This window comes from Choloepus didactylus, chromosome 7, assembly GCF_015220235.1.
Source record: "Choloepus didactylus isolate mChoDid1 chromosome 7, mChoDid1.pri, whole genome shotgun sequence".
NCBI classification, from domain to species: Eukaryota; Metazoa; Chordata; class Mammalia; order Pilosa; family Megalonychidae; genus Choloepus; species Choloepus didactylus.
The window spans coordinates 33286103-33302749 of NC_051313.1; the positions used below are offsets into that span (position 1 = coordinate 33286103).

General features: G+C 39.8%; 2 protein-coding genes across 6 annotated transcripts in view; one reads left to right on the forward strand and one right to left on the reverse strand.

Annotated features, from left to right (window-relative positions):
• The window catches only part of TRAPPC3L (trafficking protein particle complex 3 like), an 82637-nt gene extending 68384 nt beyond the window's left edge, over nt 1–14253 (forward strand). For all 5 annotated transcript variants that reach the window (XM_037842819.1, XM_037842816.1, XM_037842820.1 and 2 more), the window contains 2 exons: nt 8628–8813; nt 12156–14253. In XM_037842819.1, coding sequence (XP_037698747.1) covers nt 8628–8813; nt 12156–12275 — 306 coding nt within the window. In that variant the 3' untranslated portion in view covers nt 12276–14253. The remainder of the gene's footprint in view (nt 1–8627; nt 8814–12155) is intronic.
• CALHM5 (calcium homeostasis modulator family member 5) lies at nt 1109–6649 on the reverse strand. The gene is made up of 2 exons (XM_037842812.1): nt 5985–6649; nt 1109–2502 (listed from the first exon to the last, which is right to left on the reverse strand). Exons 1-2 carry the CDS (start codon nt 6609–6611, stop codon nt 2113–2115), a joined length of 1017 nt encoding a protein of 338 aa, XP_037698740.1. The 5' UTR covers nt 6612–6649; the 3' UTR covers nt 1109–2112.
• Nucleotides 14254–16647: the final 2394 nt, after the last annotated feature.

Here is a 16647-nt window from a genome sequence, read left to right on the forward strand (position 1 = left end):
AACAGCTTAGAGGTAAAGAACTTTGACGTCCTCCCCACATTTATCATTGTATTTCATAGGAGGCATAGAAGCACAAGGGTACACTGATGCTGATTTTGTGAAAGGGGAAACTATGCTAAGTAAAGTTAATCCACTTTCTCAAAGTGGCACAATGAATCTAAACTTTACGTTAAACGCCTCCGTTGATAGGGCTCATTCATCAGATAGATCTTTAAATTTGTTCAATAGACAATACCAGATGACCTACACAGGAGGAGAAAGGTAGAAAGTATCAGTTCATACTGGAAAAGCTTAATTTCCTCTAACTTTCCCCCCACTTCTTGATGTGAATTTATCTAATTAAAAAATGAGAGAAATAGTTTCAGCTCTTAGGTAAGACACATTCCCTTAGTCCACTTCAGCTCTCAACTCCAGAAGGAAGTGCCCACCTATAGCCTCATAGGTGTTAGTACAGTATCCCCATATATCTCAAGACTTACAAGGCTATGTTAGTCATCATTGTGGCTTTCATCGGTTACAGGGAACCCCTGATTCAGTTCCAAAGCTTTTGGGGAATCTAGGGAGCCTAGCCTGGCAAAAAGGGAAATTACTTCCAAGTCAGGCAAGCAAAACTGTGCTCCATGAAAGTTTGAAACGGAGACAATCTGAGTATCTCTGAGGCGCCGACCAGGGGAAGACCCCTGGCCCCTTGGGGTAGTGATGAGAAAGTAGGTCCCTACCTCCATAAATTAGCTTACAGTTTTGAGGCTAAAAGAAAATCTATCATCAAGGTGATGCTTTCTCCCCAAAGACTCTGTCACATGGCAATGCACATGGTGGCATCTCCTGGTCTCTCCCCTTTTTTGTGGGTTCCCTTGATGTCCAGCCTCTTGCTTCCTGTGGCTTTCTCTCTCTCTCTCTGAATTTCATTCTGCTTATGAAAGACTCCACTAACAGGATTAAGACCCATCCCATTGAGGTGGTCCACACACCTTTTTAACTGCAGTAACCTCATCAAAAGGCCCTACTTACAATAGGTTCACACCCACAAGAATAGATTAAGTTTAAGAACATGTTTTTCTAGGGTACACACAGCTTCAAATCACCTCAGATATTAGTGGGACATTTTTTTTTAATTATGGGTTGTGTGTATTTAAGCTAACATGGATATATTACATAGTAACATACAAAATTTGCATTATTTCTGGCAAAGGTGAAACTGCAAAAATGTTTTATACCAGCCCTGCTTTGAACAGTGTCCCCAGACCTCCAGTCAGAGCCAACCTATCTATTAGGCACAGCAAGTTCCATGCCTATCACCCATGATAATTTTATGGTCCCATAAAAATGTTTTTATTTGCTATTAATTTAAATGCAGTAAACTAAGTCAGAAGAAAATAAATGTACTTTTAGGGTGAATAAAACATTTTAATATATAGTATTAATATGTTCATCTTTATATCAGTGCATTTGTGAACATAGTTTTTTTTGTTGTTGTTTTCTTTTGCTTTGTTTTAATGCAGAAAGGGGCCCACAAGGGCAAATGTGCTGAAAGTCCAGGAAAGTCACAATGTGGCCATGCAAAGCTCTGAATTTTAGACATAATCTCCTTTCAGATGGTTAGTTTTCAGAATTGAGGTCTTCAGATTCCAAGGGAAAGCATTTCAAATTGTGGAATTTCATATATCCTTGAAAAGACAGTCAGACAAATTATAGGACAAAGACACCTGCCAGCCACACCGCGGATCCCACCATGTAGGGCACCCTATGTTAAGGGTAATTCCCTCTTTCATAAGTATCCCTTTCTGCCCCCAGATGCCAGGACCAAGATTACCTGAGAGCAGCAGACCCTCTTGCATGCATCTCACTGTCGAATCATAAAATCTTAGAATTTGAAGGGATCTTAGGGGCCACTGAACCTAACCCCCTCACAATTGCAAAAGCACCTTTGTCACCATCCCTGATCCTGTCTGCGCTTGGGAGCTTCAAGGCTGTTTCCCTTTGTGTCATTGTCTTGTAAAGAAACACCAAATGTGAGAAAACACAGAGATGTGCAGGTTGCCGTCGAAGCAGCAGGGAGATCTCAGAACGAGCGCACCACTCCCACAGCTTAAGACAGTGATGGTGGGTGAGCTACATCTGTTGGGCAGTACCCATAAGCACCGTTGTCATCTCGTTGTCCTCAGGTCCAAGTTCCAGACCATCCTCCACCACCTTGTGGAGGGTGCTGTAGTGTTGCTTGGTCTGGTTGAAAGAGTGCAGCCCTGAAGCAGCTTCCCAGGCTGCAAAGGTGGGCATGGGGAAGTCCTCGGGCCTCTTGTTTTCAAAAAAGCACTTCAGGTTCCTCTCACTCAGCTTGTTGGCATAGTCCTGGAATGTATTTTCTAACTGCTCCTTCTCCCTTTGGGTGTACATCTTCCAAAAATTCAGCTGAAGGTAGCTAACTTTCGACCGGCAGCGAGCGTAACAAATGGTGAGTAGAGAGAAGAAAGATGCTGAACAAATCAGGCACCATCCTAGAATCTTAGAAAGAAAGAAATATTGAGGACATGTAAAAGGAAAGCCGTTTCTTGGGGATCTGTGGTACCATTATTAGGAAGTGTATGCTAAATTAACCCCACAGTCATTGTCATTTCTCATTTGAATTTATCAATGTTATTCTTTTAACAATATTTTTTAACTGTCAGAATAAAATGAGAGCTTACCTATTCTCTATTTTCTTACCTACCATTCTGCTAAGCAGAACACAGGCCAAAAACAAGCAAACAAACAAAAAACAAACAAACAAAAAACAACCCCCCCACACACACATACACAAAACAGAGTATAAATCTTCTGAGAATTGGATAAATCAAGCCCTCAGATGGAATTCTATGCTTGAGTAAATGTGATTATTAGAGCAAATGACCACCCAGTTCCTTAACCAGGTGTTTTCTGATATTGATAAATGCATATATATGATTAGGTAATCAGTTCTTCCCATGTTACTTTGTTATTACATTTAAACAGATTTTGCTTGAGAAAAATATCATTATTCATTATTCACATTAAAATGACAGATATAATACAATAAGGAAATGGAAGATACACGAATTTAAAGCTTGTCTAAAGCTGGAAAAAAATTGAGCCTTTCCAAATATTGAAGATTATTCATTCTGAATTTTGGTAATTGGAAAAAACAAACAACTCTTGGAATGCAAACTAGTTCAGCTCTTTCATTCTGAATTATAAAAGTGGAAGTCTAGGTAGCTTAACTTATCTTCTGAAGTTTTTGGTTGTTAAGAGTTTTCACAATTGAAATTAGTTTTATATTTGGACAACTAATAGACCTCTTTCAAAGTGTGTCTTGACAGTTTGCTTAAATGATCCTCAGTATTTTTATTCAGCTGAGCCTATTTGAAAATAGAAACAATAATCTGCAAATGAACCAGTTTCTTTGGGTCATAACAGAACCATGCATAAGCTCCAGTGTTTTAGGCCAGTGGTTCCCAACCTCTGGTTCAGACCACGGAGTTATGGTGAAGGGTCTGAGACTCCACACAAATGCTATAATTGTCTGTAGCAGCAGGATAGTAAACTCTGGATTTGTACTGTGTGGGCTCAAATTCCAGCTTTCCCCTTACTATGGGTGATCACTGTGCTCCAGTTTCCTCAATTGTAAAAGGGAGGTTATGCACCTCAGAAGGTAGTTTTGAGGATTAAATGTGATGATGCATAGGAAATGCTTAGAATGCATTCAGTAAGTGCTAGCTGTTATCACATGATATTATTTTCCAATGTATATACATTTATGAACAAGCATGACAGCACTCATAGTATTTTTGCATCATACTATCTTAATGTGAAAGTTCTCATCCTTACCTTGAACCACTTGTGGCTGGCTACCTCAGATCTTCCTCTTCTCTTCATCCTCTATCTTCCTCTTTCCCCAAAGCCACAACTACTGTTGGCCATCTCACCTCAGTATCTGAGCCAATTCTGCCTGAGTTATAGACTATTTTACCAGCTTCAGACTTCAGACCTTCTCTCCTCACGGCTCAAATTGCATGCCTTTAGCATTGACTTGCCCTCCCCCCAGTGCTAGGCTCAGAGCCCCCTTGTTCTTTCCCAATTCACAGTGCCCCAAGGCTAACTAGAAAATGGTGCATGCCCTCACCCCTAGCCCTCAATAGTATCCATTGCATGAATCCCCCAACCCCTCCCAGTGCACTCATGAATTTGGAACACCTGCCATGTGCCAGGAACTTTATACTAGGAGCTTTATGTCCATTATCTCTAAACTTTCCAACAAACCTGCAAGATAGGTATGATGATGCCCCCCAACAATGAGGAAACTGGGGTTCAGAGGGGTCAAACAACTAGTTCTAGGTCACATGGTAAGTGACAGAATCAGGATTCAAACCCAAGACCAGCCAACTCCAAGATCAAGTTCCTTCCTTCACTCCACTCTACCTACCTTAAGAACAGACAGCCAGTCAGTTGCGTTTCTTGTTTCTGTGCCCCACCCATGGATGAATGTACTTTTCCCATCCCCATCACTACCACCCACATACCCACCTACTGGCCTGGACTCTATGTTGCCTCTGGCCCACCCAAACCTCTGTGGCCAGCACCTGCTATCCACACAGCTCCCTTTGTCTTTAAACCTCAGCCACCTCCGCATGGAAATTGGCTCCAGGTCCTGTTCCTTCTCATTCTGCTGAAAGTAAACAGGTAAGCGTGTGCACGCTCAGCTGTGAAAAGATGTTCATGATTTCCTTCTGCCTTATGTGTTTAGAGAAGAGAAGCACATACCATGATGAGGGCTTGAATCTGGCACCAACTAAATGGAGCCTGCTGCCTGAGGACATAAATCATTCACTGAGTCATAGCATTCATAATTAATTCCTTCAACAAAAGACATTTGGGAGTGCAACATGTTTTATTTAAGATGTGTTTTATGCATTGAACAAAAGATTTTGTTTGGTGGTTTTTTTTTGGCTTATTGGTTTATGAAACGGATAACCATAATGCCAACCTTCTTTGGAATGTATGATTTTAAAAACAGACTTTGCCTTGCTGTGTTCTAAAGGCAAATCTGTTTAAAAAGTAAAATTATACTATATTCAGTGCATTTACTCTGAAACAAGTAGGATTTCTAACAAATTGTGCATCTGTTCATCTCTTTTGCTTGTTTTGGTTTGGGAAATACATTTCCTACCACTTACAAGCAGGAAGTCAGGCTTTTCCTGAGGTCAGGGCAAGGCTGCAAGGAGACATGGCAAGCTACTTCCCTGTGTCAATTAGTTAAAGCTATTATTTCCTCTGTTAAATAAAACAATGCACCAAACATTGAACTCCTAATGCAATGTAAGACCCTTTTTTAGCCACAGAGCACAGAAGAGTATAAGACGTAATCTCCCTAGAGCATATGGTCACTTTTCGGTGAGGGCTATTTAAAGACTACTGGTTCCTACTTTATATGGGAAATTCTTCTCAATCTTGACAGTATTTATACACAGAGATAGCAGTTGCTGAAAATCATTCAAATGAATCTCTATACTGATTTTATTACATGCAACTTTGAAAAGTATTAGCTCATTTCATTCAGCTATATTTAAATGGCCAAACAATATGTGTCTGTGTTTTTCTGAGAAACCAGTTTGACAATAAATAAGTAATAGAAGGCAGTAATTTCTAGTTGCAACTTTGACATTAGCACGCAGTTTATGATTTAGTGGTATGCATAATTTACAAAGTCAACCCAGAGAAACTGTTTTAAAGTACTTAAGTATTTACATATGCATAACCCTTAGGATATTTTCTTTTAGGAAATGGAAAAGGATATAATGCACTCAGTAATTTTATCACACCACCCAACCTCTAAAAAGCTTTTCCTGAGATTGTCTTAATGCTGCATCATGTTCCAATTTCCATTTAGTTTCAAAATGTTCTGGATGAAAGGCGCACAAAAAGGATACTTCAAGCTCATGCTGGGGAGAAAAAGCAAGTTTGTTCTTTCTTACCTGAGACTGGGCTTGAAGGGACAACTTCAGTTCTTCACTGTCCGTTGATGGCATGCTGGTTTTGCCACAAGAGACTTTGTGAAGTTCTTCCCAGCACTCTTTGGGCTTGTCCTTGCAAATCAGTCCCAGGATTCTTGAACTTTTTGTCCCGCTCATGGCACATTCATAAAAAGTACCATTGAGCAAAGCCACAGAAAGCCACATCATTGGAGCCACCAATGAGTTGAGAGTGATCTGGCCGAGGATATAGAAGAAGTGACAGCCGTGGCCTTTGGGGAAGATTTTCCTGGGATTCACACAGCAACCTGTGAAGAGTCTCCATGACTTGTTGTTCACAAAGAATCCCAGGATCAGTAACACCCAAGCAGGAGCCAAAAGGAAAACCAGCCCATAGACCATATTCTCCTTGCTGCAGGGACACTTAAAAGCCACAAGTGAAAAGAGACGCTCACCCCCCACTGTCAGCAAAGCCATGAAGCTGTAGCCAATAACAGTTTTCTGGTTAAGGAAAAATTTAAAAATCCCCTGAAAAGCATCCATGTTGGAAATCCACAAAGAGGGAAAATGCTTTGCCTTGTTTATTGGCAGGGCAGCTGTGGCAGTGGCCGAGGGTGGAGCTTTCTTCATTAGAAACAACAGTCCTCCTTCCCAGACAGAATTCAGCCAGATAAGGAAACGTCGTCATTCACTAGGAATGAATATTTCCCAACCACGTTCAGATAATGCCTCCTACTGGTGGAAACTGGGCCATGAAACTGCAGCCCAAACACTGAGAAATAGAGTAAATTCAAAGTGCATAGCATCTGTTTTTACATTATTTCCATGTGACTTGGATTGAGAAGCAGAAAGAAATCCTTGCTCATACAAATAATAGGAATTTTCCATCTGCAGGAATCGACATTCGCAGAAATGGGCTTCAGCCAACTGATTGGGAGCCAAGTCGAATCTCCAAGCCTGGAGTTCATGATGTTTTTTTCTCTTGTTACTTAAGCTTCAGAAGATGGGAATTCATTTTCTAGGCTCTTCAACTGCTTGTGTTAGAGTTTTGAACCAAATTTTTAAAATCTATCTGGAAAAGTATTAGGGAAGATTTGAGTTTTGCAGAAAAAGCAAAAGGAGAAAAGTCTCCATCATTTTTCCCCTAGACTATCACAGTAACCTCTTGATTGGTATCTCCTTCTTTGACCTCACACTCACCATCAACCTGAACCCTAAATCCATCCTTCACGCTGACACCAGGGAGATGCCCCAAAACAGAAATCCAGTTCTGTATTAACCTGCTTCACACTTTCAGGGCTCCCCACTGGGCAAAGGATGATAGACTGTGACCTTTCCTGAGCCCCATCATGGCATTTCATGCCCATGTCATGTTCCTTCTGCTTAGAATGCCCTCTCCATCCCCAACCCCTGGCAAACTCTCACTCAGTATTCACATACACGGTAGAAGCGGCTTCATCTGTGATCATCTACCAGAAATGCCTCCTAATACATAACATCATACTTGCAGGACATGGTTGACTCTGAGCTACATCTTGTTAACATTTGTCCTGGGTTTAAACGTGGCGCCAAATGTAGAGTGGCTGTTGTTCTATAATTTGTTCTTGAAATAGTTGCTGAACTCCCACTGTGTGCCAGGCACTGTGCTTGAGAGGCAGTGCTCAGTAAGTACCTCTTGAATGAATGAATGAATGAGTGAATGTTAAAGCTCTGAGTACTTCTAATTGTAAATAATTTGAGAAAATTGTTTCCCTTTCTCTCCTACACTGCTCTTAATTTAAAAATTTAAATAGGTGCTTGGAGAATGACAACATACATAGTTGACAAATTGTCATGAATAAACTTCCAAGTCCAGGCCTGGGTGTTTTGTGAAAAGAAATGGCCTTGAACTACCAGCCAAGGGAATTGGTTCAAAGTTTGTCCACCAACTTTGCCTTGGCCATGTTATTTCACCTCTCCGAACTTCATTTCACTCATCTGTAAAACTAGGAGTGTAAATGGAAGTAGTCTTCCAAGTTTCTTCTATTTCTACATTTTATTTTTCTTCAAGTCTTGTAAAATAGCAGGCTTTTTTGAAAAGTTACTTTATTACTCACTGACATGCCTCCTATCATTACCCGTTGCTCCTTCTCAGAGGCTTGTCTTCCTTAGTAACGTGATCCCCAGCCCCTTCCAAAACATCCTTGGGCCTAATGCCCCTGTAGTATCCTCTGCTCTAGCTGTCACCTTTCTATTGCCACAGATGTGTCCTGGGTCCCTTTAATTCATGATTTTATCCTTTGCTCGGCACACCATGACAAATATGCTAGTATGTTGATGACTGGTCACGTTAATTTTTTCTCTCCTAAAGGGTATTTAGTTTTGAAAAAGATTTTCTGGCAATAATGCCTCAACCCATTGTTTCATAAATCATATTGTTTCCACAGAAAACTAGTCCCTTAGGATCTCCCATAAAAATAAGAGAATTTAAGTCACAGGGTCAATAAACTGCAAAGCTCAATTTGAAGCCAGACACTCTGACTGCAGACTCCACGTGCTTAACCATTGTGTCACACTGCCCGTAACAGGGTATCTGGTTGCCTTACTAGTAGCTGTTTGTTCCAGACCAAGTTTCAGTAAATGGGTCTTTTTCCCTCCCCTTTTCAGGTTGCTTTCAAGATGTATTTGGGAATTACACCAAGTGTGACCTGCAACAATTCAAGCAGAAATGAATTTTCCCTGATTTTAGACAAGAATCCTCTGGTGGAGTTCGTGGAAGAGCTCCCCACTGGGCGGTCTTCATTGTGCTACTGCAACTTGCTCTGTGGGATCATCAGAGGAGCCCTGGAAATGGTAACGCATTAAGGGATGGTCTAAGAAACACAGCCTGAACGGCATAAATAGAGATGTACTGATTGTCGGATGTACTGATTATTGATTGTCATGTAACAAATTACCCTAAAATATACCAGCTTAAAATAACAAACATTTATTACCTCCCATAGTTTCTGAGGATCAGGAATCTGGGAGCAGCTTGGCCAGGTGATCCTGGCTTAGACTCCCTTAAGGGACTATAATCAGTTTGTCAGCCAGCACTGCCGTCTCCGACCACTTCACTGGGGTCAGGAATGTGCTTCCAGACTTGCTCATGGGGTGGTCGGAGGCCTCAGTGCTTTGCTGGCGGTTAGCCAGTGGTGTCCACTTCTGGCTACATAGACCTTTTGCAGAGCTACTCTCAGAAAACGAGATCCAAGGAGAGAGAGAGAGAGAGTTGTGAAGACAAAAGCCACAATCTTTTATAACCTAATCTCAGAAGTATATACCATAACTTCTGCCAAATGCTATTGGTCACCTAGACAACCTGAAAGCAAGAGACTGCTGTCTAGTAGAGAAATCAAATGGGTAGGGAAGTATATGGCGCAATTAGGACTGTGGGAGGAACAGGGGAGAAGCGGAAGGAAAGATTTCCTAGAGAAACACTGAGTTGGCTTTTGAAGGACAAACAGAAGTTAGGAAAAGGTTTTGGGAGGGGAGCACAGGGAAAGGGAATTCTAGGTAGAAGGAAAAGCATTTCCAAACGCACTAAAAGAATGTTTCATTCAAGGATCAGGGAACTTGAATGAGTTCAGTTTGATTGACATGGAGATTAAGAGAGGGAGAAAAGAGGTTTAAATTCTTTACAGAGGCCTGATTGAGAAGTGGCTTCATATGACAAGCTAGAGAATATAGATTTTTATATTGAAAGTAACAGAGAGCCATTATAGGATTATAAGCAGAGGACTGATATTTTGAAATTCGTTTTTTCGGAATTTCGCTCCTTTGTCAACAAAGTGAAAATGTTTAGGAGGAGGACAATGCTGGAGGGAGTGAGGAGAGCAGTTAGGAAGTTGATGATGGTAACCTCAACTAATACCAGAGTAAAACCCTGACAGTAGGAGAGGAGAGGAGATGAGAGGAGAAGACCGATTTGAGTGATATTATGAAGGTAGAACAGGTTGTCAATTTGCTGAAAGGCACCAGGCTTGAGAAAAAGATTCAGGAATGACTTAGGTTTCTGAGCCTCCCGGATGGGTTGTACTATTAATCAAGAGAGCCCATCTGATAGGAGTAAATTTGGGGTTGGGAAGGACAGAGTGAAGAGTTCAGTTTAGATCCTGCTGAGGTTGAGGTCTCTAACAATGTGCATGCAGATAGCCTGTGAAGAGCGGCTTATACATGTCTGGGTCTCACAGAGAGATGTGAACTGGAGGGACCCTGGAGCCATGGACAGGAAAGAATGCCCAGGAAGAGTGTGGAGACTCAGAAGACAAGGAAAGCCCCAAATGGAACCCTGGGAAGCAACAAAACGTGTTAGATAGGTTAAGGAGAGAAAGCAAAGGCTGCAAAGGAGTTGAAGGAGTAATCAGAGGTAGGAAGTTTTCAGGAAAGAATGGAGTCATCGAAACGCAGGAAGAGAGGATTTCAAGAAGAGGGAACAGTTAGCAGGATTAAGCATAGTAGAGAGGCTAAGAAAAAGAAGACCTGAAAAATATCCACAACACTTAGGGATCAAAAAGTTAGTGAGGACCTTGGTCAAAGCTGCTTCAGGAAAGTGGAAGGAGAAGAAAATCTCTCACTAGACTGATGAGCCAAGAGCAGCTTTGGAAGAGGTAATGGTTAACACAGTCTCATTTTTTTCCAGAAATTTAGCTATTATAAATGGTGGAACCAGATAGTAGCCAAAGGCTAGACGTGTTAACCTACCCAATGAGGAGGCATACATATAATGTATAATTATCTACAATAATTAGGGGAGGATATTGTCACAGGTATTCTAAAAGAATAGAACAATAAAAACAGTGTATTATTCACCTAGCTCTTACATGCTTCTACCCTAGCATTTTTCTAGGCTTGCCCAACAATCAGTGACCATGAGATCAAGAAAGGGAAAAGGCAGAGTTCTGGGAGCTATAGGCAAAAGAAGAAACCATAAAACCAAGTCAAAAATAAGATAAAGTCTCCAGCTTTGATAGACAGTAGTCAATTATATATGCCCTGAATGACAGACAGGCATCAGACTTCATGTGACCCAAATATCAAAAAAGCTTCAACCTAGTCTCTGTGTTATTTTAATTGATATTCTGTTAAATTTTGACAAAGACCCAGAAGACCTTATAGGAAAGAAAACTGAGCATGAATTTGGCTTCTGTATTTCAAAGTGCATGTTGCATCCTTGTATTGGGTAGCAGACATCACAAAGGCATGTTTTTTGCCTCACGAATTAGCAAGATAATTTAGCACTCCAAGGTCTGTGATTTAGCAAATGCAGGCTGGCTGCCCAAGGGATGCTTAGTGAAAGAGAGAAGTGAGTCAGATAAGATTCAACAAATATTTGTTAATTACCTTCCAGACCCAGGCATTTAAACTTACTATTTTCTTTTACTAGATACTTTCGCTTATTTGTCATATTTAGTTCAATGACTTAAAAGAAATGAACAAATATTCTGTGGAGGGTAGGTCAGGAATATTATGCTGTTCGTATATGAACAAATTGTAATGAATAGAGAAGTCAGCTTAAAGGGCTTACTTCAGTGTCTGGGAAATTGGGAATGCTTCACAGAGGAAGAGAAGGCCTGAGTATCAAATATTTATGACTGCAATTTTACTCTTTAATTTTATATCCATCGTTTATTTATTTGATTTTTATTTTTCAGAGCTCTCAAAGCCATTAGTGATTGCTAAATGTTGTCAGGACAAGTGATCTTGTTATTTAACTAATGACAAAATGATTTATAATAAATCAGTTTGACAAGAATCATTTAAGAATCCATTTATCTGTGGAAGTTCGGCTTGGCCAGGCATGCTGGTTGGAGGTTTTCTTTGGGAATTTGTGTTCTTGTTCAGCCCTATGCTGTGAGCAGAGCCTGGCTTGCCCCAGAATCATCTAAGTTGGGCCAGTTCTTCAACCATCCTTCTCTTTTCAGACCTGCACCACAGGGTTGACACACAGCCAGACCATATCTGGAGGACATACCATAAAGGGCCTTTTATCACAAAACAGTCTCTTTTTTATCATTCCATAAGGAAAGTCAACTCCTTATGGGGTGAATATAGCTGAAGAAGAGACTGAGAAAAATTTAGAGGTTTTTTTGTTTTGTTTTGTTTTTTTAAAACAACCAAATGACACAAGCCTGTTTTTTTTTTTTTCTTTTCTAGGTTCATTTGGCCGCTGATGTTGCATTCTTGCAAGACAGACTAAAAGGCGACCGTGTGACTGAAATAGGAATAACATTTCTGAAAAAGCTAGATGAGAAAAAATATAGACGGAAAAAATGAAGAATAGCATGCAAAATGCCACAGGGTGGTTAGTCAAGGAGTTAACTAATACTGAAATATGTATAGCCATAGAAATTTGAAATTACTTAAAAGCATGAACTTTTGGAAGGCTTATAAAGTAGTCAGATATTTGAAATGCCCAGCACTAGGATTCAAAGCTATTTTTTCTTTTGTTTATAAATTACACATATCTTAAATTTCATTTCCACAAGATTTCATATACAAGTTACTCCTTATAAGATAGCAAGCATGCATTCCAAATATTATACAATTCATCCTAAGAGATTAAATTCATTCCATTTACTTATGGTGATGGGAGAAAAACACTCCACCTATACAAAGAGTTGGTATATTTATCTCTTCTCATTGGAAAAATGGATGAAATGGTCCAATAAAGAGTTAACTTATTGGTAGACAGTTTCTAAATATTGTATATTGCATTCTCTTTAGAAACAGTTCCATTTGTAACACTTTTCCATATTTTTGAGGTATTACAGATGTGACTTTTCTCATATGTTAGCTTGGATTATACCTTCAGCCCCCTGAAGCTACTTTTGATTTGCAATCACTGAGGCAAGATATTTATTTAGGTGTGCTAATTCTGAGACATTTAAAAGTAGCATTTAATTCTAATTCATTTTATTTTTTAATTTAATTTATTTGATTTTTAGATAGCTGGTATTATTCAAATTCCTTCATTTTCTTGTGAAAAATCATTGCTGATGGCTAGGCCAGAAAAATCTCTTAAATGAGGTTTAAATAGTGCTCTTTAAGAACAATTCACTACCTCCAAACTTATTCAGTTAGTGTTTTTCACAGTCATTTTTATCCCCTAAAAATCTTCCAAAGAATATTTTGCCTGTGTCTGTCTGTGATCAGAACAATGTTTAAACTTCAAAATTCACTGGATTAAATAAACAAGTATCTTCACTAGATGATCAGCACACAATGTGGTAGCCTGTGTGGCTGCCCAGAATCAGTTAGGCTCCGCAGAAAACTCAAATTACAAGCAACAGTTACAATTAGTTTGACACCATCAGTTAAAACTGGTGTAAGCAATATGGTAGGGATAGACCTCAACTAAAGACTTAGGAGTTTGAGGTTCCAGTCCCAGTTCTGTTTCTAAATAGTGGGTGATTCTGGGCAAGGCACATGATCTCTCAAAGCCTCTCTCTCTTTTTTTTTTCTCATCTGTAAAAGGGGAGGATTGGATATGATAAAAATTTAAAATTTTCCAATGTGTTAAATGACATAATTAACCACTGAAACTCTAAATTTTTTGGTGTTTAGAAAAGTAGAGAGAAATTTTTTTGGTTCTGCATGTACTCAGCTATCTCTCCAAGAGAACACTGAGGTTGAGATAGGTAGTAAGGACCAAATAGGGACATTGCAGCTGTGACAGCATCAATGGAAAATCCTTCAAACCAGTTCACAGAAAATCAGGAGTAGAATCCAGAAGAATCAGAAATGATACCAATATGTCATGTATTTTTAAACCAATGCCTCCAGAAGAATGCTCCCTTACAATCCATCCCAAAGTTCCTTTTGAAGATTTTCCCTTCTTTGCTCAGTAGCCTCTTTCTCCTTCACAGTGCTCACACCCTTCATATAGCACTCAGGCCCAAGCTCTTTGTGTCTAAGGGCCACCCTCTTATGTCAGAACCCAATTAGCCCACTTGACAGTGTTCTGTGACAATGCTCCATGGAGTATTTTTCTATCTGTTCACATCCTCCTTTCCTTTCTTTCCCAACCCAACTGTCAAAACCCATCAAAAGTTCACTGGGCCACCTTGGTCTTGGATACAAGGAATGAATGGGGAGAAGGCACGCAAGGATGGATCCCGGATCGTGGAGAGGGCAAGGAGTGAGAGGTAGAATAGGGGAGAAAAAAAAAGTAGGAGAAAGACATTGTCAGAGATCTATGGAATGTTATCTCTCCAGAAACAGAGTGGTGACTCATAGAAACAGTAAAGAAAGTTTGCACACCATCCCTGGACTCCAAGTGTGTTTTCATTGCCTTCATGTAAAGTTAGGTCTTTCTGATTAAGGACTTGAAGATGTTGCACAGCTTAGCAACGAGGTTATATAATACTTTCATTCTACAAGAACCTTCATTTCTGAACCCCAAACCTTGATTAATAGAGACATATTTATCATCTTGGCAAAGGCAAAGTGGATGAAAGGATTTGGGCAGAGAGATATTTTAATGTTCTTTACATGGCATCACCAGATTGCTGCCCAAGCTGTTTACTGAGGAGGCCAGCCTTGGCTGCCTATTCACTATTCAGTGTTGCCAAGCATCAGAATTACTGCCCTTAGCAGATGTCCACTTATTTATTGTGTTCTTAAATATTGCAGGTTCTTCCATTGGCTATAAGAAACCTAGATCTCTTCAGAAGTTACAATAGACTGCTGTGAAGAGTGGAGAGTTATCTCTTCTTTATGAAGGAGCAAAGTAAACATTTGGAAAAACAGATGCTTAAGTGAGAGAATGATATTAAATCTTTGGTAACCAAAGGGGCCACTTTAACCAAGATCTGTTAAATATTAACTAACATAGTAAATGCCTGAAAGATATGATACTCTTCATTGTAAAGGGTATCTCCAGTTGGGACTGAGTGGTCACATTTCATCTACCAACTATGGAGGCTCATTAATATTTCCTCAGTAACCCTGAAAACATCTATGACAGAGGCTTCTCCCGTCCTGGAAATTTGACATGACAGGAGATTCAGGATCCATCTTCTTGAAAAGGGGAGCCAAGTTTTGTTTACTCAGTTTGGTTGTCATGACCAATGGTCAAACAAGAGTGTCAATGGGAAGCGGTCAGCAGACAGAAAAGGGATGAAGCCAGGATAATGTACTCATCTATATTCTGCGAAAAAATACCCAGCTGTTATTCAATCAGCAAGAGTCATCCTAAAATTGAAATAATTATAGCAAAACAAGGCATGGCCACAACAATTATTAGTAAAATTTTATTTTTTAAAATGTTTCATTAAAAGAGGAGGTGCTAAACAAAAATATAAAACCTTGGAAATCCTCACTAATGTCAGTTAAGAAATAAATGACCTAGGATAATTATATTTGTCTTCCTTCTCATAATCTGTCTTTCCCATTAGATCTTTCTCTCCTTTTCCCTCTTCCATTTCTGTTATCTCCTTTTTTTTTTCTTCTAGGAGCCTTGTTGTTACTACATACTTTCCCCTCTTTTCTTCCAAGGAAACTTCCTGTAACTGTTTTCTTCCTCCTTTCTCCCCCCTTCCATTTCCTCTTTTTTACTTATGCTTCAGGCAATGGACATTTGTTGGCTGCCTGTATCTTCCTTCTTCCTAATGTCATTTTTCTGTTCAGGTGTCCACCACTTTATCAAGCAACCCATCTACTCCCAGCTCCATTTCTATCCTCTGGGCTCAGTGGCATGTTCTCAGTTTAAAACCATTCCACTGACAGCCAGATTCAAGCCACTCATAATCTGACATTCTCCAGACTATAATCATTGACTCTGACATAGGCCAATCACCATTACTTTTATTCTATAGTTATGGGAAAAGCTCTCTCTCTCTCTCTCTTTTTCTCTCTCTCTCTCTCTCTCCCTCCCTCCCTCCCTCTCCCTTTCTCTCCTTCCCTTTTTCTCCCTCTGGAAATGTCTGGTCCTCCTGCTGCTGACACAGGGAGGAGTACAAGAATGAGTGGACTGAAGGGAAGAAAATCCTGACTTGCCTCTGGATGTTTCAGTTACATCAGCCAATAAATTTACTTTATTCTTTAAGAGAGTAGAGTTGGGTTTCTGTTACTTGGGACTGACAGGGTCTGAACTAACGCAACTTCCAAATCTCTCATCCCTATTAATATCAATGTAACAAAGTTCATTGCATGATAAATATGTGCTAGATCGGAGATTTATAAAATATTGGAAAATACCAACTGTTTATTATTTCATTTCCCACAATGTTCAGTGAAATAAAACTTGGATTTACCTAGCTCTCCTTCTCACAGAGAGGAAAAGGTTACAGAAGGGAGAGAATAGAGACTTGCATTATAGTGTGCATCTCTACCCAGTACACCAAGTGCCAGAAAAGGAAGATTCCACAAGGAGAAGACATAACTTTAAATTAATGGCACTTGTTTTTTAAAAACCCCATGTATTTCAATTTCTTGCTTCAATGTATTTCTGCTGGGAACTTAAATCACATCAGGAGTTGCTTGAGGATTTCAAAGACATAACAATCCTCTGATTCCAGGAGCCTTCCTGTGGCATAAATATTTCAAGCAGGCAGACTGTATTTGGTGACTTGCTATTCAGCGTAGTATGTGAGTCACAGATTTTAGTGACTCAAAAGAATGATAATTCCTTTAGTGATAATTCCTA